The sequence below is a fragment of the Procambarus clarkii genome, chromosome 39 (assembly GCF_040958095.1).
Source record: "Procambarus clarkii isolate CNS0578487 chromosome 39, FALCON_Pclarkii_2.0, whole genome shotgun sequence".
NCBI lineage: Eukaryota > Metazoa > Arthropoda > Malacostraca > Decapoda > Cambaridae > Procambarus > Procambarus clarkii.
Window position 1 is genome coordinate 10,073,388 of NC_091188.1, and position 26,068 is coordinate 10,099,455.

The following is a 26,068-nucleotide window of genomic DNA, read 5'->3' on the forward strand; positions in this document are numbered from 1 at the left end:
CTCCATACACAGTTTCAAATGTAGATATGATAGAGCCTAATAGGCTCATGAATCTGTACACCATTACACTTACGACAAGGATGGATTATTTAACACAGGTGGCACACGCACAAGGGGACACAGGTGGAAGCTGAGTACCCAAATGAGCCACAGAGACATTAGAAAGAACTTTTTCAGTGTCAGAGTAGTTAGTAAATGGAATGGACTAGGAAGTGATGTGGTGGAGGCTGACTCCATACACAGTTTTAAATGTAGATATGACAGAGCCCAGTAGGCTCAGGAATCTGTACACCAGTTGATTGACGGTTGAGAGGCGGGACCAAAGAGCCAGAGCTCAACCCCCGCAAACACTAGGTGAGTACCAGTGGATTGACAGCTGAGAGGCAGGACCAAAGAGCCGAACCTCAACCTTCGTAAGCACAACTAGGTGAGTGGAACTATGAGTGGAATTATGTATCCTCACAATCCCACTGTACCTTCTTGTATATATATAAATAAATAAATAAATGAGAGGACTGGGAGGTGTAGTACTGCGTGCAACCAAGAGATGGCGGGAGTGATGGCGTGTGGCAGCGTGGGCGTTATGGTGATGGTGCCCAAGTGTCGCGTCCCGTCCCGGCCTCCCTGACACCACCCGCGGCCGCCTGCCTCCTCACTCCTCTTCAATTTTTGAAATAATGGCTACCAATTTTAAAGTACTGACTGAAGACGCTCAGTTTCAGCCTGAGCTAAGCCAGGCGGGCGGCAGACTAGTGGTGGCGGACTTCACCTCGGCAAGGTAGGGCTGGGGAGGCCCGGCAGGCCCACACAACACTACTCAGTAATGACAGTAATTCATTGTGTCGAGGGGACATGTAGCCAGTATACCTATATATACAGTAGATGTTATGGTTATATCCCTCCTCCCCCACCCCCTTCAGGGTCAAATTACAAGCTCTTCCCAAGATGCAACTCTTCAACAAGCTGCCTAATTCCTGGGTATCTGTTTACTGCTAGGTGGACAGGGGCATTAGGTGATAGGAAACTAGCTCAACCATTTCTGTCCCACTGGGGGGGTGGGGGAGGTGGGAATTCGAACCTGGAATTTTCAACTGGGAGTGGAGAACGAACCACCGGGGCCCTCGAAGTGGGGGGGGGGTAACTATCTCCACGGCTTTGCAAGAATGTCAAAATTCCAATCTTACGTAATCTCGCATTAACCACTGTACCTTCTTGCAATTATTATTATTATGATGGTGTCAGGGTTGATTGGAATGTTAAGCCTGACACTGTTGAAGGGAGTGCCTGCGAGGCTGCCGTTCCGTAACTGGCACCAGGGGGAGCACCACACGACTGACACAGGGGAGCACCACACGACTGGCACAGGGGAGCACCACACGACTGGCACAGGGGAGCACCACACGACTGGCACAGGGGAGCACCACACGACTGGCACAGGGGAGCACCACACGACTGGCACAGGGGAGCACCACACGACTGGCACAGGGGAGCACCACACGACTGGCACAGGGGAGCACCACACGACTGGCACAGGGGAGCACCACACGACTGGCACAGGGGAGCACCACACGACTGGCACAGGGGAGCACCACACGACTGGCACAGGGGAGCACCACACGACTGGCACAGGGGAGCACCACACGACTGGCACAGGGGAGCACCACACGACTGGCACAGGGGAGCACCACACGACTGGCACAGGGGAGCACCACACGACTGGCACAGGGGAGCACCACACGACTGGCACAGGGGAGCACCACACGACTGGCACAGGGGAGCACCACACGACTGGCACAGGGGAGCACCACACGACTGGCACAGGGGAGCACCACACGACTGGCACAGGGGAGCACCACACGACTGGCACAGGGGAGCACCACACGACTGGCACAGGGGAGCACCACACGACTGGCACAGGGGAGCACCACACGACTGGCACAGGGGAGCACCACACGACTGGCACAGGGGAGCACCACACGACTGGCACAGGGGAGCACCACACGACTGGCACAGGGGAGCACCACACGACTGGCACAGGGGAGCACCACACGACTGGCACAGGGGAGCACCACACGACTGGCACAGGGGAGCACCACACGACTGGCACAGGGGAGCACCACACGACTGGCACAGGGGAGCACCACACGACTGGCACAGGGGAGCACCACACGACTGGCACAGGGGAGCACCACACGACTGGCACAGGGGAGCACCACACGACTGGCACAGGGGAGCACCACACGACTGGCACAGGGGAGCACCACACGACTGGCACAGGGGAGCACCACACGACTGGCACAGGGGAGCACCACACGACTGGCACAGGGGAGCACCACACGACTGGCACAGGGGAGCACCACACGACTGGCACAGGGGAGCACCACACGACTGGCACAGGGGAGCACCACACGACTGGCACAGGGGAGCACCACACGACTGGCACAGGGGAGCACCACACGACTGGCACAGGGGAGCACCACACGACTGGCACCGGGGAGCACCACACGACTGGCACCGGGGAGCACCACACGACTGGCACCGGGGAGCACCACACGACTGGCACCGGGGAAGCACCACTGGACTGGCACCGGGGAGCACCTCATGACTGGCACAGGGGAGCACCACATGACTGGCACCACACGACTGGCACCGGGGGTTGGGTGGGCACCGCACGACTGGCACCGGGGAGCACCGCACGACTGGCACCGGGAGCACAAAACAGATGAGATCGCACCATTCACAAAGCAGGTAGTAGAGCAAACACGACAAAATTATGACATGTTATGTCATAATTTTGAAAATCTTTGAAAGAGTGCCAAGTAGTAAGATGACAAAACACATACACAGAATTAACACTATTCCAGCATGCTTTATGGAATAAAGGGGCAGGGTTCCTGGGTATTTAGGCTGTGACACAATTAGTGAGAGTATTATTCTTCCAGATGTGGGCCATGCCAGCGGATAGCGCCCTTATTTGAAGAAATGGCAGCAAGATTTCCAAATGCAGTATTTCTGAAGATTGATGTGAAAGAGTGTACAGCTGCAGCATCTTCACAGGGTGTTTCAGCTACGCCTACATTCATCTTCTATAGAAATAAGGTCGGTTTTTTTCCCCCCTTGTGCTGTTTCAACTAGAATTAGGTAATTGTTGCTTTATGAGCTATCAAACTGAAAATATGTAAAAATGTAGTTCCAATATTCAAGAAAGGGAAAGCAAAGTTAATGATGAGATTAAGAACTGAAGAGGACTGTAGGATGCTGCAAGAAGACTTTGAAGAACTTCAGGAGTGGGTAAATAAATTGCTGCTGAAATTCAAGCCAAATCAGTGTAATGTAATGAAAATGGTAAGTGAGATAGGAGGCCTGTATTTAACTATACCATAAGAAGAAGGCATTTAAAATAAATGTTAAAAAAAAAACCTGGGAGTAGACATAATCCCAACTCTTAACACCAGAAGCTTACGTGAACAGGTTAATATCAGCAGCATATGGGAAGTTAGCATTCAAGAATATCATTTAAGAATCTAAACAAGGAAGCAAGGAGGCTTTCAAGTCCATACACACTGTCTATGTGAAACCATTACTTGAGTATGCAGCTCCAAGCATGAAACCCACACCTTGTAAAGCATATACAGAAACTTCCAAAAGCTAAGAAGTTTGCAACTAGATTAGTACTGGAATTGAAAGACATCAACTGTGAGGACATGTTGAAAGACCTCACCCTCACAACGTTAGAGGAGAGAAGAAACAGAATGGACATGATAACTGTGTACAAGATCTTTAGGGGGAATGGATAAAGTAGATAAAGGAAACTTATTTGAATTAAAAAGTAACAGGATGAGAGAACATCGGTGAAAGCTGGACATGCAATGAATTTGAAGAGATGTAAGGAAGTTCTCGTTCCTTGTACAGGTACAAGGCATGTGGAATGCATTGAAGGAAGAGCATGCTGAAGTCAATTACATACACAACTTTAAAAAGAAATGTGATAAAAACAGTAATGTTGAGAGGAAATTAGTGTGCTAGGTATAAATGACTTGGAGGCTAGGCATAGTGCTAGATCTGATGCATTTAGGAGCTGTATTAGAGCATCTTTGTTCATCTGTCTTCAGCATTGCAGCAGCATCTTGTGCTGACTTGAAACTTGTAACACTTATTGATGGTCATAAAATGAGTTTACTAAAATTTTGATTATAGGAGAAGACGGTTGATACATGGCACCAGTTTGAGATACTTGATGGCATGTTTACCAGTTCAGCTCAATAGGCACATCATGTTGTCTGCTAAATGGTCGTCTTTACTTCTGCCTACACATAAATTTGGATTACTGCCAACTACTGTACTACCATCACACTTCTCAGAACAGATACAAATTACATCATTTGCAGATGACGAGTCACAAAAACGTGGCTGAATATATGACCAATCTCCCTTTTCTGATGTGTGGTTTGGTCATCATTGCATCATTTACAACTTTTTCTTTTCTAATTTACTAACCCTCAGATGTTAACTCATGGTTGATGACACAAGCCTATAATGCAGAGATGTGAACACACAAAAATGTTGTTTAACCAACATTCGTGCCGAGTTTATTGTGAAATTCCCCCTGTGCGCATGAAATAAAGTGTTCCCAAAAGATTCTCTTTTCTTTGTAAAATGATATATTTCCTTCCCTGAACATGTCTATGTAAAAATAAATATCAAATTCCACTTACTTTGGCTGTGGGGATGTGGTCAAGGTGTGCTGTGATAAAAAAATTATTTCCTGCGCACTGGGGGGGGGGTGCCATATTTGGAAGCCGAGCAGTTGAGGGGTAACAAGCTACTGGTGTAGTATTATTACATCCCTAGATTTCAAAATATTTAATAGAATAACAAATTCTTGTTTCTAGACCTGTGTTTTTATGTATTTATTTGCCTTTCTTTATTTACATTTTTAGACCAAGCTTGATAGCTTACAAGGAGCAGATCCAGAAACTTTGGAGGCTAGAATCCGGCAACATTATGGTGATGGAGAGGGTGAAGAAGTTGAAGACTCTGGTGTACCAGGACACGTGAGTAGGCAGTCTGTTAAACTAAACTAGCATTTTTCAACTGGGGCTCCCCGGAATCATAGGGTTCTGTGAGAGGTCATCAAGAGCTCAGCAAGATATTAGAAATCTGTACTGATAGTGTCCCATCAATAGTTGGCTCTATAAGAGGGTTTGTTTCTCTTGTAAAGTAAGAAAATGGCGTTGTTGTCACAACACACTTCTTTCTTCAGGGAGAACTGCCAATTAAAAAATCTCCTGGAGATCAATTGAAAAATGTTTGATGCTACAAAAATGGTCAGCTTTATTGAACAAAGCCCAGTTCACTCCAGAATGTTTAAATAGCTGTATGAAAACCTGGACAAAGAGCACATAAATCTCTTGCTACATGCTGAAATCCGGTGGCTGAGTAAAGGAAGAGTTCTAAATAGGGTGCTTGAGCCGAGTGATGAATTGGAGGAGTGCTTTCAAGACAACAGTAAGCAAGATTTTGCCACCAGCTCTGACGATAAAGAATGGTTATAAAAGCTAGCCTACTGGCAGACATTTTTCATCGCATGAATCATTTGAACATGTCACTGTACAGTCCTGGAGAAAATGTATTGACTTAGAGTGACAAGATTCTTGTATTTAAAAGAAGACTAAATCTTTGGAAAAACCGTGTTGCAAAAGGAAATCTTAAAATGTTTCAACTACTGCTGGGGCTAAATTAAGGGTAAAAGGGTGAAGTAAGATATCGGCAAATTTCAAGTGTTATTGAAACCCATCTGGAAGAACTGTTGATCAAACTCCAACATTTTTCCTTTCCTTTCAACACAAGTGTATGAGTGAGTGAGGGATCCATACTCTGAATCTTCTGATGATCCTGAGAACTTGAATTAAGAGAAGAGGATGAACTGTGTGACCTGGAATCTGATTGTACACTCAAGATGAGATTCACTGATTTGTCCCTAGATAAGTTTTCGATTTCTGTTAAAGATGATTATCCTGCCATTCATAAGAAAGCAATAAATATATTGCTGCAGTTTGAAATTTAAGTGTGTGAGCAAGCTTTTACTCGTTCACCCAGTATCAAGAGCAAAGACAGCAATTATCTCCTTTTGGTTAAAAATGAAATTCATGTGTTTATCTACAGATTGACATTGAATGAAGCATTTGTGTACTGAAAGACAAGCACAGGTGCATTAGAGAAGCAAATCAAATCATCTAAATTGTCTTCAAAAATAACATTGCCTTACCCATATATTTATTCATATTGTCATGATTTATCTTATGCTTTTTTGACAATGTTTAATGTTTATTTTGTGTTTACAGATACCATTAATTATTTGTGATTAAATACAGTACAGTACAACCTCGATTCAATGAATCTCTGGCTAGTTCGCACACTTTTCAGGCCGGATTTACTCGCCCGGTTCACCGAAGCGGAGTATGTTCGAATTTGCTTATGATGTCCAGACAGAGTTCACAGACTGGTGGAAAACTTTCCCATTCTATCACAGATTACAATTAATAATTCGCTCATATGACAAGTGGGCCACACAAGTGGTCCACAAGCTTACGATATTGGGACAGAGTTCATGGTGGTGGAAAACTCTCATTCTATCACAGATTACACTTAATTCCTTTATAAGACAAGTTGGATCACACAAGTGGACCCTACAACAAGTGAAAGATATGAACTAAACACCAGCCAGAATGCTCCACACAACAAGTGATGCATATTAACCAAACACTAGCCAGAGTGGTCCACACAAGTGAACGACTGAGTTTCAATGATTTTTGTTTACTGATTTGTGGCACACGTATCTTTGTAAATTAATTTAATGGCTGAAGCGTGAATAGCTAGCTAATGTGTTGAAATCTTCTTATATACATTTTCTATGATGAAACTAGGTGAGTGAGGATGGACAGATAAGAGGATACTGTACAGTAAACCTCACTTTACAGTGAGGTTTCACTCACTTTCGTCTGTCGTCATAGTTCAGTGACCCATTACTTTAAACGTTTCAGATTAATAAATCATTTCTAAAACTGGTGTTTTAATAACTTTATTATCCTAATTAAACTAAATTAAATAAAACCAAAAATATACTGTAATATAATAGATATCTGCTATTTGAGAAATTATTCATGCTATTGGCGGCACAAATCCAGCGCGAGTGGACAGGTCTAATCCGTGTGCACACAACACCATGTGTGTTTTGTTCGATTTCGTCGCCACCGTTCAGTGACCGACTTCGAAATAATAAAATTAATAAATCGATTCTAAAATAAGTATTTTTTATAGCTCTTATTATCGTAATAATGTTAAACTAAATATAACCCAAAAATATATAATTTGATGTAAATCCAATATTTGAGAGAGATTTGTGTTACTGGATCTGGCTTAAACACCAGCCTACTGTAGGGTGCTGTTTAAGAACGCAGGTGTACGAACGCAGACCAAGTCTGCGTTCGTACGGTAGGGACCCAGTGTCCTTAGCTTTGTCTGCGATCGACGTATTTATCCGTCGGTGGAAGAATAATCGTGGAATTTACCATTTTTTGACTACAGCTGTATTGTTATACAACAAAATGTCTCCGGGGCTTACTAATAGTGCCATAATAATACCAAAAAATGAAGCAATATTTTGCAAGAACTAGTAGCAGAAAATCACCCAGCACGAGCACAGCCGTACCCCCAGCACGAGCATAGCCGTACCCCAGCACGAGCACAGCCATACCGAGCATGATAACCATACCCAAGCACGAGCACAGCCGTACCCCAGCATAAAGCAGAGCCGTACCCCAGCACGGAGCACAGCCTTACCTCAGCACTGGTACAACAACAACCAGCACCAGCTCAGAAGCAGCTGAAACAAACACAGCAGCAGCGAGCACCAGTAAAGCTGATGCAAACATCGAAGGACATCGTGTGTGGAGTGTACAGTTGGAATAAGTGTTAAATTTAAGTACATAGTGTTAGTGTTCAAATTAAGGTTGCAGTACAGAAATTTTAGTGTAAAATAGTTTTCATAAACTGTATTTTATTACTGAACATACAGTAGAACTACTTAATCAACTCGGTGCTAATGGCATAATACACTACAGTACATATTTACTGTACAGCGTTCACAACCCCACGAAACTTAAAGATGGACATAACTCCAACAATAAGGTAAATAACAAATGTAATACAGTATTTTTTAGTAGAGTAGTAATATATAGGTACAGTATGTAATATAATGCATTTTTATGGTGTACAAGACAAAAAAGACACTGACACAAACGTCTCCTGAAGGTCACCTCTTGTAACGAATCCAGTGCACTGGGGTTGGTCCCATATAGTACGTTGAATCGACGTTGTATTGTTCTGTATATATTTTTTTAAATTAATAAATATTTATATACAGTAATAATTTTTATGCGTGGGTTCCTTGAGACAGCAAAATTATTTCAAGGGTCCCAAAGGGTAAAAAGGTTGAGAAATGCTGTAGTAAAGTGTTAAATATCCAACCCCAAGCAAGACAATGATATGATTTGTTTATTAATGAAATATACTCAGCTTGACAGACACCGATGCTGGTTCCATCATTTATTATTGTTGCTTTATTTATATCATAAATACAAGTGTATATAAAGCACTTTTTGACATAACTGCAGTATCTTTGACAAACCATTAAATTAACCATACTCTTTATACTTTTACAATGATTCATTCAACAATTTGATTATGACACCATTTTTCAATTTTAAATCTGGCTATCTTACGATTTCTGGATTAAGATATGCCTACTTCTTTATAATTATATTTGGTATATTGCTATAATTTTTGTTTATCACATTTCTCTATTGCCTTTTCAGATTGATTTAATCCCAATGATTAATAAGGCTGGTTGTGAATGTTTAAATGAAAGCGATGATCATCCTTTTACTCAAGCATTGACTTCAGCTGGTGGTTACCTGGAATCGGATACAGATGAGCAGGTGTGTTTTTGTTAAAAAGTCAGTTTAATAATTACATTTTCTATAGTATTATGCAAGAAGAGTTTAGCAGATGTTTTTTGGGATAATTATTTGGCAATCTCCATGGTAAGAGAGGAGGAAGTTGGTTTGCCTAAGAAGGACTTATTAGGAGAAAACGCTGAGCAATTACGACTATATAGCACTTGGAAGGGGTTAGGATAAAGATTTGAGATGGGACGGGGAAAGGAATGGTGCCTCACCACTTGGACGGTTTCTGTTATCATTTGAGCGTCAGGTATGTGCGCGCTCGTCTAGTTGTACTCGCCTAGTTTTGCTTGCGAGGGTTGAGCTCTGGCTCTTTGGTCCCGCCTCTCAACTGTCAATCAACTGATATAACAGTTGACAGTAACTAAGTAGCCAGAATGCACTTCTTGGTCTACTATAAAAGGCCCAATTTGCCTATTAGGCCAAGTGATTTTTTGTATTTTCAAAAAATTGTTTCCAATTGGATTATTTTAATAATCATTATATTAAAAACATAAATTATTGACTTAGTTATGCTAGTTTAGGTTAGGTTAAGATAGGCTAGGTTTTGTGATCCTGTGGTCCCGGGTTCGATCCCGGGCGCCGGCGAGAAACAATGGGCAGAGTTTCTTTCACCCTATGCCCCTGTTACCTAGCAGTAAAATAGGTACCTGGGTGTTAGTCAGCTGTCGTGGGCTGCTTCCTGGGGGTGGAGTCCTGGTCGAGGACAAGGCTGCGTGGACACTAAAAAGCCCCAAAATCATCTCAAGATAACATTCCTATTTTAACACTTGAATTGTCATCAAATTTCATCTGTCTTTGTTTGATTATGTGAATTTTCAGTTATTCAGACAATTGGAGGTACCAAATGAGCCAAATAGTTGGTCACATTGTATTTATTCCCCGTTTTTCTCCAGGCTGATACCTCTCCACCCACTGAATGTGGGGAAATTGTGTATTACTGAATGGATAATTTCAACAAACTTCAAAAATTTTTGTATGCAATTTAAATTGTATACTGCACTGTATTGATATTTTGATGTGACATTTTAGCCTATAAAGTGTGCTGTTAACTCAAAAACTCTATTGGGTATTTTCCTTCCAGTTAATTTTGTACCTGTCATTCAATCAAGCGGTGAAGTTGCATAGTATAAAATTTAAAGGACCAGCTGAGAATGGGCCAAAGGTTGTAAGGCTGTTCATCAATCAACCACATACCATTGATTTTGATTCTGCCGAGAGTGCCAATGCAGTCCAGGAATTAACGTGAGTATGGCTTTTGTTTTGACCTGTTAAAGAGTGGATCAAGCTAAGAAAGTACTTCTCTCTCGCTCTCACTCTCGTGCACGCGCACTCTCTCTCTTTCCTCTTTCTCTCTTCTCTCCTTTCCCCTCCCCCCTGGCTAACCTTATCACAACATAGTAGGAAAAGGGACAAACATGGTAGGGAGATGCACCAAGGGCACAGGGAAAAGTCAGTGACAAAGTGATTGAAATGTTTGTCCAATTTTGGGAGGAAATAAGGAGGGAGATGCATGAAATGAAGAATACAATAAGCAACCTGCAAAGCGAACTGACAGTAGCAAAGGAGGAGATAAAAACCCTCACAGAGCCCTGATTATCTGATAGATTATGATTATCTGAGGCTGATCATCAGATAATCATCCAAAGAGAAGATGGAAAGGTTTCATTGGGAGGGGCTGCCACTGTACATGCAAGCTTTGCAGAAATGCTGAGAAAGGGCTCAGAAGCAATGTCTGCAGTGAAGAGGGTAGCCATGAAAGCAGCTACCTCACAGGAAGCAGCAAAGTGCACTAGTCAGCTGCTGAACAGTGGGCATTATAGAACAGGAAGGCTTCAGTACGACAGAATGGAATGGTAAGGACAGAGTGGCAGTGAATGAAATACTAATGGGGTTAAAGATGAAAGGGGCTGAACAAAGCATTGAGAAGGTTTTCAGGTTAGGCTGGTACAACAAGGACAGAGACTGCCTGATAAAGATAGTGTTTGCAAACAAGACCACGAAGGAGAATATTCTAGAAAGGAAGAGCCAACTGCAATATGTGGGAGAATACAAAAAAGTATTCCTCCAGAGGGACTTGACAAGGTAGGAGAGAGCCATGGCAACAAAAGTGAGGAAGAAGTGCAGGGTGAGAGGAGAAAACCAGGAAATCACAGCCCCCAACACAACATTCCCAGAGGTGAGGGGGGGGGAACCCACAACCAGCATCACCAGAGGGGAGGGCAACACCACCACCACCCTCCTCCTCATAGAAACTCTCCCTGCTCCCATTCAAATGCTCAGTCAACCCTCCCTCCCCGTTCATCCCATTCCCACCCTGTCCCCCCTTTCCTTGACCCCCCACCTCACCCCTACCTTGCTACCTTGAGGTGCTTCCGGGGCTTAGTGTCCCCGCGGCCCGGTCGTCGACCAGGCCTCCTGGTTGCTGGACTGATCAACCAGGCTGTTAGACGCGGCTGCTCGCAGCCTGACGTATGAGTCACAGCCTGGTTGATCAGGTATCCTTTGGAGGTGCTTATCCAGTTCTCTCTTGAACACTGTGAGGGGTTTGCCAGTTATGCCCCTTATGTGTAGTGGAAGCGTGTTGAACAGTCTCGGGCCTCTGATGTTGATAGAGTTCTCTCTCAGAGTACCTGTTGCACCTCTGCTTTTCAACGGGGGTATTCTGCACATCCTGCCATGTCTTCTGGTCTCATGTGGTGTTATTTCTGTGTGCAGGTTTGGGACCAGCCCCTCAATTATTTTCCACGTGTAAATTATTATGTATCTCTCCCGCCTGCGCTCAAGGGAGTACAGATTTAGGCTCTTTAGTCGGTCCCAGTAATTTAGATGTTTTACTGAGTGGATTCTAGCAGTAAAGGATCTCTGCACGCTCTCTAGGTCAGCAATTTCTCCAGCTTTGAAAGGGGCTGTCATTGTGCAGCAGTACTCCACTCTAGATAGCACAAGCGTTTTGAAAAGTATCATCATCGGTATAGCATCTCTAGTGTGAAAAGTTCTTGTTATCCAACCTGTCATTTTTCTTGCAGTTGTGACGGCTACTTTATTGTGTTCTTTAAAGGTAAGGTCTTCCGACATGAGTACACCCAGGTCCTTTACATTGCCTTTTCGTTCTATGTTATGATTTGCCTGCGTTTTGTACGTGGTTTCTGTTTTTATATTTTCAATTTTTCCGTAGCGCATGAGCTGAAACTTATCCTCGTTGAATACCATATTATTTTCTGTAGCCCATAGAAAGACCTGATCTACATCTGATTGGAGGTTTGCCGTGTCCTCTATGTTGCCAACTCTCATGAAAATCCTAGTGTCATCTGCAAAGGATGATACAGTGCTATAGGTTGTGTTCTGGTCTATGTCCGATATGAGGATGAGAAAAAGTACTGGAGCAAGCACAGTACCCTGGGGGACTGAGCTCTTCACGGTTGATGGGCTGGATTTTATTTTGTTGACTATTACACATTGGGTTCTGTCAGTCAGGAAATTGTAGATCCATCTGCCTATTTTCCCGGTAATTCCTTTTGAACGCATTTTATGTGCAATAACACCATGGTCACATTTATCAAAAGCTTTTGCGAAATCTGTGTAAATTACATCAGCGTTTTGTTTGTCTTCCATAGCATCTAATGCCATATCATAGTGGTCCAGCAACTGCGACAGGCAAGAGCGCCCTGTTCTGAAACCATGTTGTCCGGGGTTATGGAGATGCTGTGATTCCATGTATTTTGTGATCTTACTTCTTAGCACTCTCTCAAAAATTTTTATGATGTGCGATGTTAGTGCTATCGGTCTGTAATTTTTTGCCTCTGCCTTATTTCCTCCTTTATGGAGTGGTGCTATCTCTGCTGTTTTTAGTATGTCAGGGATAACGCCAGTATCTAGACTTTGTCTCCACAGAATGTGAAGGGCCTGCGATAGTGGTTTTTTACAGTTCTTGATGAATATGGAGTTCCAAGAATCCGGGCCTGGTGCAGAGTGCATAGGCATACTGTTTATGGCTTCTTCAAAATCTAGTGGGGATAGGGCGACGTCTGATATGTGATTTGATGTTGGTATCATATCCATGAAAAATTCATTTGGGTTATCAATCTTTAGTGCATTTAATGGCTCACTGAAAACAGAGTCGTACTGCTTCCTCAGTAACTCGCTCATTTCTTTGTTGTCATCTGTGAAAGTTCCATCTCCCTTTCGCAGGGGCCCGATACTAGATGTGGTTTTTGATCTTGATTTTGCATAGGAGAAAAAATATTTCGGATTTCTCTCTATTTCACTGATGGCCTTTTGCTCTCTTTGCCTCTCCTGGGTTTTGTATGATTCTTGTAGCTTGAGTTCAATTGTTTCTATTTCTCTACCTAACCTTCTTCGCCGTTCTTGAGATAGGGTGCGACTCTCAAGTTGTTCCGCGATTCGTTTTCTTCGCCTATATAGGGAACGACGTTCCCGTTCCAATCTGCATCTCTTTCTCTTTTTTCTTAGGGGTATGCGGTTTGAACATATTTCTAGATACCCCAGTATCTTCTGAGACCCTGTTAACCACCTCGCAAATCTTCACACCTATGGAACAGCTTCCTCCATCAGCAGAACGCTCACCAAGAAGGGACATGAGAATGAACAGAAGAACATGAGCTTCAAGGCAAGGTACACTAACATAATTGGAATTACAAATAAAACAAGTGAACTTGGAAAATGGGCGCTAGAAGAAAACCCAGACATAATAGCACTCGCAGAAACAAAGCTAACGAAAACTATAACAAACGCAATGTTTCCACAGGATTACTGTGTAGTGAGGAGAGAGAGAGAGAGAGAGAGAAAGAGAGAAAGAGAGAAAGAGAAAGAGGTGGTGGTGCAGCTCTGCTGATAAGAAAAGGCTGGAGTTTTGAGGAGATGGTTATTCAGGGCTGCAAAGGTTTCAGTTCTCGATTGAGCAGCAAAAAATAACAATGGTTAATAGTGATAAATTACAGGTACTCAGGTATTGTAAAAAAAAAGACCTTAGACAATATATATAGGGTGCAGAACATGATCAGATCTGCCCATAGTAGGAACGCAACATGTAAAGGATCTGGGAATAATGATGTCTGATAACTTAACTTTTAGGAGCATAGCCATACTGTAGCTAGAAAAATGAGAGGATGCATTACGAGAACCTTCAAATCCAGGGGTCCCACTACAATGCACGTACTATTCACATCACCTGTGCTGTCTTGCCTTGAGTACTACTCAATACTCACTTCCCCCTAAAGAGCAGGAGAGATTGCTGAAATAAGAGGGAATAAAAACACACACAGCATGTATAGATATGATAGAGCACCTATATTGAGATGATTTCAGGGCGTAGCGTCCCTGCAGCCCAGTCCTCGACCAGCCCTCAACCAGGCCTCCTTTTTGTCACACATCCCCGGGAAGCAGCCCACAGCATCTGTCTAACTCCTAGGTACCTATTTATTGCTAGGTGAACAGAGGCATCAGGCTGAAAGAAACTGCTCATTTGTTTCTGCCAGAGATCAAAGACTATGAATCCCGAGTACTGTCCACTCAGCCGTCAGGCTCCCCTGATGTAAATTAATAGAATTGTCTCAAATCTCTCAAAATGTAGTATTCTCAAGACAGGAGAAGAGAGATGTACCACATTATATGTGATGGAAAATACTGGAGGGCCAGGTCCCAAATTTGCACAGTAAAATAACATACTGGAGTGAACGATATGGAAAGATATGCAGAATAGAGCCAGTGAAGAATGGAGGTGTCATAGGCACAATCAGAGAACACTGTATGAACATAAAAGGCTGACAGTTGTTCAGAATCCTCCTATAACGTACAGTACAGTATAAGAAATAATATACTGTTTATGCTAAAACAAAAGCGCAAGATTTCAAGAAGAAAACTGGACAGTCGTTGGCAAGAAGTTCTGGCTCAGCTGGACTGTAGTGAATGCTTGAAGCAACAGCCTGTTGGACCAGGCTCTCACAAGTCAAGCCTGGCCCCAGGCTGGGCTTGGGGAGTAAAACTCCTAGAACCCCCATTCAGGTACAATTCAAGTTATGGAAATTTTATCGTCATTGTTTGATTTGTTGAAATATATATTGCCTCTGAGTTAGGAAACTTACAATGTACATTTGGCCATTTAGCTGGTGTTACAACTGTTGTGCTTCAACTTTCCAAAGGCAATTGGACTTTTACTTTGCTTTTCTTGTAATTAAAATTTTTCTTAATTGTTCTTTTTTTTTAGGCTATCTACAAAGGATTTGGATGGTGAGCTGATACCTCTTAAGTATGTAAAGCTTCAGAATGTGATGAACTTGACATTATTTGTCAAGAACAACCAGACTGATGCAGACACAACTCAAATCTCGTACATTCAAATTATTGGGTCTCCTGTGCAAACCACAAAAATGTCAGACTTCAAACGTGTAACAGGGAAAAAGGGTGAAAGTCACTGATCATAGGTTAAGATTAGTGCATACAAAAAATTTCATTTTAAAAGGCCCTTCAAAATTAATATATAGTTGTCATTCATTAAACTTGTTTTCATTCAATTGAATGTTAAGAAATTTTAATTAACAATTTGTATGTGAAATTAACTTGCTATATTTTCTTTATCATTGATGGTTATATAATCCTATATAATCCACATTGATGAGTTTATATAGTGTAATATATTGTGTAATTGTTTTTGAGTATTTGAAATTATTGCCTTTTGTTAAATTGCATTACTGATGCTGTACTGTACAGTACTTGATTTATTACATTATAAGTACTGTAATTGCATTATTTAATGTCCTGGGAAAAATGCATCCAGTTGGTATTGGTTTAAACAATAAAATGAGAACCTTATATTTATCTTAATATTTTCCATGTATTCACAAAAGCAAATTCTAGCTCCACTAGTACTTGATAATCAGGATTCATTAATTTACAGTAGAGAGAATTTGTATTTATATTGAAGATATGTGTAGACATTCTCACATCCTGCCTGAGTGCATTATATTCTGGAAAGCAACTTGATTCTTCTTATAAGAAAATTTGAAGACATGAGAAATATGAAACAGCTGTAGATGGTTCTTATGTCACTGAAGAAGTATTATAAAAAAAAATGAGGTTTGGTGGTCCATAAGTGCCTTTTTTGGTGTGTGGCTTAGATTATCATAATGAGGATATCAGCTGGAAAAGTGTTTTAAAAAATTGTTGCTAAATTTATATGCTGTATTTAGAGGTGGACTGTGGAATATTTCATAAGAAATGAATTAGACTGTTAGCTATGTAGTTTCTACATAGAGCTTGAAGATCATGCTCAGAGAAATTAAAGGTGTTGCATAATGTCTTCAATGATATTGGAGCTGGTAACCTAGGGAAAGAAACATGTTAGAAGGAACTGGAACATTGGCTGCAATGTTTTGATGGATATGAGTAGACTAGGTAATAGTGGGTTTGACCGAGAGACTTTAGATTACAAAGAAGCTGAAGCTGCAGTGAAGAGTAAGATGTGTTAATAAGAGAGGATACTGGATATGGCATTAGATTCAATGGAGGGTTGTAATGAAGTAATTTTCGAGCTGAAAAGTAGATTTTCTTTCTTGACCCTCACAAAGAGTAGCTTGGCCTTATTCTTTACCCTCCATTTTTTTTTATTGCTGGAAAACCAGTTTGTCTCTGGCAAAATACTCTCTCTCAGTAGTATGTGAATAATGTAGGCTAAAATTATATAAAGACATTTATAATCTAAGATAATATAAAATATTTAAAAAAATGTATTCCTTTTTTACAGTATCCTATACTTCGATCTAAATCTCTTACACTATTGTTTCACATTATCCCTAATAATAGCTTATTTGTTTTGAGGGGCATAATTGTTTTTAGATAACTTTGAGTTTGAATATATTCACTGCAGATTTGAAGCTTGTGCTTAATAATACCAGCATTGTTACAATGGTGTATATTGATATTGGAGAAAGTGTGCCCCTATGTGGAATTCTGAAGATAATTTATTTTCAAGAAGTGAATTTTTAACATTGGCAGTCCGGCCTCTATGTTATCGACCATAAATGTTCCGAGCTTCCCAGGCTGCTCAGCGCTTAAAATAATTGTAAACATTTTTTTGAAGTTTTCCAAGTTATTTGTTGGGTTATACAGTACCTATAAATTTGGTGTCAAAATGCTTGCAAGTGAATAGTCAAGAGAATAAATGTAAATACTGTACAAAAGTGTATTTATAATAAATTATGATCCTCCCCCACATTCCTGAATGTAAACATAGTGGTCTTGGCGGGTTCTACTCGGCGATGTTTAAAATATTTACAATAATTTTACATTTTCTTGGTTATTTGCTGGGTTATAACTATATATTTGGTATAAAAAATGTTCCCAAGTGTAGCTCTAGACAGCCGCTACAAAAACAATATATAACGTGTGTGGCATATAATGTATATTTTTTTTATTATGTGTGGCAGTGATGAATATACGAACGTTTATGAATAGCAATTGGATGACTCGTTTTTGTAACAGTCAGGAAGACTATGTAGCACCATCAGTGTCGTTGGATATTCAAAAGGTGGTAAATATCACCTAGGATGCCAATAAGTGAAAACAAAGGTTTTGGATTCATTAAGACTTCTATCGAGGGACATTTGGGAAGCAAGACACATGACCATCTGGACATTCTACAAAACTAGAGAGCAGAAGTGTTACGAGTCCTTGCAAAAGCTGGAGGGAAGAATAGATAGATATAACTGCAGAAGTGATCAGGGCAAGTGCCAGGCAGCGGCTTCTGCAGGCAGATATAAATTGAGATATCAGAAATTGGAGTTCTGGAAAATTTGCAAGGAAACCATGAAAATTCTGTTGAAGATAGTAAAGAACCTATAACTTCCACCACGTCATGGTACAAGGATATGGTGCATGGCAGGAAGTACCTTGATTGCTGGTTCAAGTCACTTCATTGCTCCAATTGATTTTATAGATATATTTAATATCCTCATGGAGGTCTTTGGAGTTTGTATCCCCAGATGCAACAGGGTGAGAGAGAATGACTGCCATTCAACTAGGTATTTTTGGACACCCAAACCAGGGTCTCGCCAATGAAGGTCAAAGTAGCCAAGCAGGCGTCTGTCTCCTGAGAAGGAAACACAACCACACGAATGCTACTCTGGGTGGGGGTTAACAGTAACTTGGGAATCTACAAATCAACCGAGTGCTTATGGATTTGCATATCAGAAGGGGGGGTGGGGCCTTATGTTCATGAGACAAAAGATAAAAATATTTAGGTCACGTAGCAGGGCCAAATAAATATTGGAACAGGTAGAAGAAAGTAAACTCATTCAAGTGTGGTATCAGCACTAGAACACCCACAAAGGAAGGGGGGGGGGGGGTGTGAGAACACATTTGTCACATCAGGTGATGAAATGGTCACCATTGGGGGCTTGGCCCTCGGCTAAGAAATGAGAGGGGGACAGGGAGAGTCAGTTGGGATAGTCTGAAACAAAACCAGGTCTGAGCCCACCACAGCCAGAGCCATGGAGCCAGATCTTCCAACATGGTCTGACTCTGGAACCTGGTCGTCCATCCCACGAGTCTGAGAACAAGAGGGTCAAAGTCATCTGAAATGGACTTCACACTGCCTAGCACGCCCATCCACCATACGGCCCACATGGGAGGCACTAGCAAAAAACCCCAGGGGTAACCAGAACAGGATATCCAAAAAACAATTGAGGAGACGAATGATATCCCCGAGACCGATAGGAATACCAACCCCATAATGCCTACTCGACCAGATGTCTAAGTGGGGCTAACAGGATAAGCCAATTGCGTAGAACTCCAAAGCATCATATGATGCGATGCGCAATTTAAGGGTTAAGGTAGGCAGCCTTTTGTCTCTTACTCTTTGGCAAATGAGCTTCAAAGGCCATACTGCTACCCTCTGGATAAGCATAGCACCCACCTCACCTCCCCTGCCGTCCCAAGAGAGGCCTCCATGGGGTCTGTAGAATTTTATCGGATTGGTAAACATCTGAATATTGAAGTGACAGGATATATGCGAAGGTACTGTAATTATCAAAAGGCGCCGCCAAACCGGGAAGGCTATGGTAGCACCATCAAAGTGCGAAATAATCAGAGGGTGCTAAATATCACCAAGAATGCCAATACAAGAACAAAAACACACAAGGCGAACAATATCAAAAGTATCCGATTTGCCTAGAATTCTATCGAGGGACAAGTGACCGCGAGGGACGGTCGGAAAGCAAGACACGCTCATCCCGGAAGTCAGGACATTCAACAATGATATGCACAACTGTAAGAGGGACAACGCAATTTGGACAATAAGGAGCAGGGTGGCACTCCATTAAGTGACCGTGGGCTAAGCGAGTATGGCCAATCCGCAGCCTTGCCAAAGCTGTTTCCCACCGCCAGTTACGGTGGTAGGAGGAAGGCCACAGGGACACTACATTTGAGAGTACGCAGCTTGTTACTAACTACAGAGGACCAACACCCCTGCCAACGGGCAAGGATGGAAGAATGAATAACAGGATAAAAGTCGGAATAAGGAATACCTTCACGCGAGATGGGGCAAGATTACTTCCCTAGCGGCAGGATATATTCGAATGGATACTTTATCTGTAAGTTCATTTGAGATGATTTAGTACCCAGCAAAAGTTCCGTTCCCTACAAAATTTTGATATTGCCTATAAAGAATAGTATTGAGAAGGTAAAAGCTTCTGTGAAGACAAACACATGTTCATACCTCAAACTTTATTTGGTAGCATAAATTAAGACAAGCCTACTTTGAAGAAAACCTATTTACTTTAATTTGCGTTCTAACATATTTGTGATAATTTATGGTGCTTTATAAGGGTTAATGTTCTTTGTTTGGCACTGTTAGTTAAATATTGGTGTTATATTAAAAAAGAAGACCTTGGGAAAACTTAATATGACATATGTACAATATTCAAATGCTGCATCATGACTGACCTTTGACTGTTATACAAGTCTACGTTCACAGATAGTTACTAGTCTCGGATCATTACACCCTATAGTTGTTACCAACTGCTTAATAAAACCAAATCCAAAAGTTTCCCTAAAAAAATTAAACATTCTCAAACCCATCACCTTATAAAATTTCATTTCAAGATAATTATCCTAATAACAAAGTTATTGTCTGTGTGTATCTGCATAATGCTATTGCTAATAAAAGAGGATTTTACAGTGGTTTTCTGAAATACATTTAGTACTAATCATCAGCATTACTTTTAAGTCGCATTTAAAATGTTAATACAACCAATGTCTGGAAACAATCCTCTTTACCTTATGCCGATACACACCGACATTCTGATCACAACGTATTTTAGAAATGGCATTTTAATACAAATCTGACATTTCACTGAATACACTGTGTAAGTAAATTATGATTGGTGATCCTGTCATTATACATACTTGGAGTGGAGGTGCACCGACACACCTATCACACCACCACAAAATATAACACATTTCTTGTTTGTTTACCATTGTTACAGTAAATATAATATAAACTATCATATCCCACAATCATTTTGTACTATGAAGTACAAAGTTTTCAATAACAATGGTATAAGAAAACATTATATTTAGATAATTTATAGGAAAGCATTACTTTAAATAAATAAAAAATGACATGACCTAATATCTTATATAAACAGACATACTGCAAGCTCAAGATACTATTATAGGACTAGGTTAAGGTGAAGACAGCCTCATCCTTTGTTAACAAAATTTGCCAATTTTTGACAGCAAGTAGTAACACAACAGAACCAAAACACAAAGTTTAAAATGCATGAAAGAAGTATAGCTTAAGAGCTAATCCGTGTACACACACTCGGGAAAAGCACAGGTCAGCAGCCCTCACCATAAAAACGTTGTGCACATACTGGCCGCAGAAGCTCCCAACTGCTCACCAGGAGCAGTTGGGAGGAAGGGAAGCCTATAGAGGGTATGCTTCTGAGGAGTGGGAGGGAGGGAGGGAAGAGTGTGTGCCAGTGCTTGTGAAAATTGCTCAATTTCAATTTTAAGGCAATTTTGAACAGTACAAAGATATATCTAGGAATGCAAATCAAAATACACTTCCTCCTGAATGACATACCTGAATAACAATTGGCTCTGAATCCAGGCTAAATATACAGACAATTACAACAAGTAACATTATAAAAACAAGTCATAGACATACATTAAGGAAAGTTCATCAAAATTGTAAGGCAGCTTTGAATACATGCTAAAAATATAGACACTTTCAGCAAAGAGCATTATAAAGATAAAGGAGGTACACACGTCTCACTGTACCTTTCATACAGTCCTATGTCCTATGCAGATACTGAATCACAGTTACTTTCATTGTTGATTTATATAAATGTTATTATCTCCATGCATATTCCTATTTTTTCATTATACACTTTCTTCTTAAATATAATATTTTCACTTTTAATGATTTAGATATATCTTGATTATGGTAATATTCACATAATAGTTTAGAAATATTTAAAACAAGCACATTCATAATATGTATCGAAACTGGCAATAATTCTTCCCTTATACTCCGCTCTCTTCTACTCAGCGTGAGGACACAAGAGGCTGCTATGCTAAACGTCCACCTTCCCAGCAGGGGGACGCAGGAAGGGTGTAGTCAGGCCAGGGTAATAATTCTCTCTACAATACTATCTCTTAAGTGATTCAAAAAGCTGTAGCACAGAATCGGTTAAATTTTATAATGACTAACAATAATATATCTTCCACAAACTAATAATTCTTAACCATTATTCCCATTTAATATCTCACTATCTTAAAACAATAATGTGTAAATCCTCAGTCATTCAAGCCAATAATATCAAGTTTAGAGTTTTTAACATTTCCTATTAGAATTTGTAATTTAAAAAATGCCAAATAAATGTAAGATGCTTTTAAATTTCTTTCCAGCAAGTCTGACAGTTCTTGAATGTTAGGAAAAAGTATCAGCTTTGTGTAAGTGAACTTTGAATGTGTCAAAATGTAGTCACACACTACTTGTTCCTGCTGTAGTTCAAGTACAGTACAATATCATGTAGTCTGATTTATTCAATACAATGTAGATGGTTAAAATTTCTTCAGACTTTGGAAATAAAATTTTTTTTTTTTTTTAAATTTTGAATGTTAAAGAGTTGCTAAATTAAATTTATGACATAAAAATTATGAAAATGGCAAATGCTTGAAATTTTTAGTACCATACTGCAAGCTTTACTGCTGCACACAGTTCAACTTGCATCCATAAACCTTAAATTAATCTACCACGATATATATTACTTTTATTAAAATGATTTAATCATTTTTGCGTGTATTCACCATGGTCTAAAAAAGCAATACAGCATTCTATTATAAATTTTAGTTTATCATATATTCTTTAATACCAAATTTGACTGATTAAGTGATACAAATAAACATAAATTTGATGCAAATGTCTGTTATCTGCTAGCCGTGCCTGGCTCATTATATAACAGTGAAAGCTTTATATATTAGAATTTGAACAAATATTTGTCTTGGAATCCATAAAGAAGTGGAGCACTTCCTCATTCTATATATGCTATCATATATGAATATACAATTATGTTTATACATAAATATATATTGATATATTTACATAAATAAGAAACTGCTCCAGACTAAAAACTAGAAAAGATTATGTAATTCAAACATACTGTATCTACAATAAGCCTTTGGCATAATATATTCACTATCGAGTTCATTGTTATTTAATAATAGTTGACTGTCTATATTTTAAATAAAGCAATCAAGCTGATTACACAAATGCATGAACAGACGAGATAAAAAAAAAACTTACTTCTTATAAAAACATTTACACAGCTCAAGACTGTGAGGTTAACGAATAGAACAATCCAAGTCAAGTTCCTAGCGTGCATTCTGGGGTAGATTATCTTAATCTCAAGTACATGATCTGTTTGTACATTTCTGGGCTTCACCACCTGGATTAATTGTGTATTCTGTGATCTTTGTTTTGAATTTCAACATTTGAACACTACTAACACACACACACACACAGCTAAAGGCCAGATCTGTGATGTCAATGTGTAACAGGCCAATGAGAGCACAAAATGTGGCAAAACTTACACTGATAGCCTAACCTTGAACAATGAAGTAGCCTAAAAAAAAAAAAAATTGAGATATAAAAACAGATTATCCCTGAATTTATAAATTATATATTGAGTAAATATGTAAATATATATGTATTTGTAAGTTTTTTCCACGGGATGTAGAGACCACATATGTACAGTATGATATAGTACATTATTAGCACCTCTCTCTAGAAAAACTATCTAAAGAACACGAGTGTCACTATTTATCGTACTGTACTTTTATTATGAATAGTGTGGATGGCTGTACATCTGTATACATACGTATGTAAGGTGTATGAGCATGTGGGCACGAAATTATTCCAAAATCATATCGATGCAAGTACAAACCATTATTTTTAATTTTGATTAATAATACATGAAGTTATGCACAAGGTTATGTAGACATCTTCATTGCAAGGGTAAAACTGACCAGTGACAAAACTGTTCAAATGTCTACAGTAATTCAAGTCATAAGAGTAAAAGTTATAGTAGTAGTAAAAGTCACGGGAGAAAATACTGAAATATATTATTTTATTACTAATAAACTTAAAAGGATGAAATCCTAAATATTTCCAGTAGTTGTTCAATACATAATGGAACAAGTTTTGAAATATTCTACAGAATATTAATAACTTTTTCCGATACATACAATGAAAGCAGTTGTGGCACCATTTAGGATATCAGTTCATCAAATAAACATTTTCTCCAATAACTTCTCACTAGTTCCCTAAATACATTTTTAATTTAGTACAGTATTTTGTTGGCAAATAATACATGTTAACTTGCAGTACATATTTACATGCAGTACATGTTGAAATCCTAACTAACTGTAGTTAAGCAAACACAAAAGAAACAAATGAAACATTAGGATTTAAAATGATCTCTACCAGATCAATTAATAATTATATGTAAAGGACAGCTAATGAAATTAAATCTTTTAGTGCATGTACAATTTCATATGTGAGACTACAGTAATCAATTGTTTTTAAAAGATGCTATATGTAGCAAGCGCAGGACCAATTTTGCATTACTCCGAGAATTCAAATTGATATACTGGACTATATTTGGCTAAGTAAAGATTACCTTACTTGCTTATCATTGGAAGTGGAAATGGGTCATTAAAATAATAAAACTTTTTTATAATAAGAATGTTAATTGTTCCACATCGTTTAATCTTTAAAGTCGTGCATAATGCCAAGACATACGTATTAAGAATAACCTTGTTCAATATTGTTTAAAGTTTGCTCCCATCTGTTTAAAGCAAATTAACCCAATAAATGCATCAATTCACTTCTACAATAAGCTGGTCATCATCCTGCACTCTTCATGCAATATCAGAATATTATGTAGCTTTAAATATCAAAATGGCCCCTAGAACCATGATCATTACAACAGGATTATACTACTCTTACCCCATAAGTGGTGTGCTGTTCTTACTAGTGGCAGGTGGTACTAACCTTATACTAGCAGTATATTACAGTGCCATCACATCAGCGATAGATGGTACCTTATTCCCCTCCCCTCCCCCCCACCCCACCAGGTGATACTTGCCCATCTTTTTATTGATAGACAGTTCTCTCCTTCCTGCAAGTGGCTGGTGGTACAACCTCACCAGTGATGTCAGGTAACATCAAGCACTGCCTAGTGGCTGGTGGTACAACCTCACCAGTGATGTCAGGTAACATCAAGCACTGCCTGCTCTCAACGATTCCATTCCTATCACCACCAGTTATGGATTACACCACCCCTCACCTGTGGTGGATTACACCACCCCTCACATGTGGTGGATTATACCACCCCTCACCTGTGGTGGATTATACCATCCCTCGTGTGTGGTGGATTATATCATCCCTCATGTGTGGTGATGGATTATATCATCCCTCACATGTGGTGGTGGATTATACCACCCCTATTTAGTGATGGATGGCACTCTCCCTTTACCAGCTGTAGCTGTTGACAAACTGTACACACAAAAAGACTACCTAAAACCCTACATAACTGCCCCACACCTTTATAACCAAGTTCCAGTATTGGTGTTGTGGCCCTACAAGTTAGCACATTTCAGCACCTAAACAGGAGCATATTACAGTTGTTTACATGTGAACCTATTGAGTTGCGCACAATTAACTAATGAATGCATACATATGGGCTACAATGGCGGTTCAATTATGGTCTAAACTGTTAGTGCAATAAAGGAGTTGTACTGCTCAATGTTCCGCTTTAAAATATCTGCACAGCTTCCAAGAACACGTTCAAACCTGAAAATACAAAGGAAGCGTTTTACAAGAAAAACATACTGCAAGAAAAAAAAAAAAAGCATTCTACATTTTTCATAATACATTATTTACAGTGCTTTGTTGTCATATACTCTGCATATTATGAAGACAATAAGTCACAATAATGGGGCTGAAAATTAAACACCCAACCCACAAATATGAAATAAAATATTCTATCTAGATGACAATCTATCACATTCCTGACAATCAAGTCAGGTGAGTGGCACATGATATTTTCAACATTAGAAATGTGCACACGTGAGGGAAGGGGGTAGAGGTCAGCAGAACAATGGAAAGGAGATACAAAAAGCAAAGGTTGCCCCAGTTCATTATGTTTTGTTTTGTATATAAATTAAAGAGGTTTTTGTAGGTTAAACTGCATATTTGTAAGTAAATTTATACAAAGTGCATGTTCATTGTGAAAATAGGCTGTTAAGGTGAAGAGTGGAAATATACAATAATGACGAAGGTGAAGAAAAGACCCAATACATGTTCAAGTTCATTAAAAACCTTTGTGGAGGTTCCGGGTATCAAAGGCCACATGGCCAGGTCTCTGACCAGGCTTCTAGGGAATCCTTGCTTTCCAAGGATTCCCCAAGGAATGCTGAAATTTTTGATGACTGCTCAAATATCCTGGTTTCTGGGAACT

The 26,068-nt window shown here is 40.0% G+C and overlaps 2 protein-coding genes across 8 annotated transcripts in view; one reads left to right on the forward strand and one right to left on the reverse strand.

Moving 5' to 3' along the window:
* Positions 1 to 596: 596 nt before the first annotated feature.
* On the forward strand, positions 597 to 22,139 carry Txl (Thioredoxin-like). The gene is made up of 6 exons (XM_045745848.2): positions 597 to 778; positions 2,943 to 3,099; positions 4,941 to 5,054; positions 8,877 to 8,999; positions 10,108 to 10,268; positions 15,250 to 22,139. Exons 1-6 carry the CDS (start codon positions 678 to 680, stop codon positions 15,458 to 15,460), a joined length of 867 nt encoding a protein of 288 aa, XP_045601804.1. The 5' UTR covers positions 597 to 677; the 3' UTR covers positions 15,461 to 22,139.
* Pka-R1 (protein kinase, cAMP-dependent, regulatory subunit type 1) overlaps positions 19,749 to 26,068 on the reverse strand; it is a 149,991-nt gene continuing 143,671 nt past the window's right edge. For 5 of the 7 annotated variants that reach the window (XM_045745850.2, XM_045745853.2, XM_045745854.2 and 2 more), the window contains one exon: positions 19,749 to 25,401. In XM_045745850.2, coding sequence (XP_045601806.1) covers positions 25,317 to 25,401 — 85 coding nt within the window. In that variant the 3' untranslated portion in view covers positions 19,749 to 25,316. The remainder of the gene's footprint in view (positions 25,402 to 26,068) is intronic. The other 2 variants (XR_011230943.1, XR_011230942.1) reach the window with 1 other exon arrangement.

Excerpts from the sequence above, each read along its gene's own strand:
- Txl (XM_045745848.2), top strand. The coding sequence starts at position 678 with ATGGCTACCAATTTTAAAGTACTGACTGAAGACGCTCAGTTTCAGCCT. Across the intron at positions 779-2,942 it reads GCGGACTTCACCTCGGCAAG|ATGTGGGCCATGCCAGCGGA; the intron begins GTAGGGCTGGGG and ends TTATTCTTCCAG. Across the intron at positions 5,055-8,876 it reads ACTCTGGTGTACCAGGACAC|ATTGATTTAATCCCAATGAT; the intron begins GTGAGTAGGCAG and ends TTGCCTTTTCAG.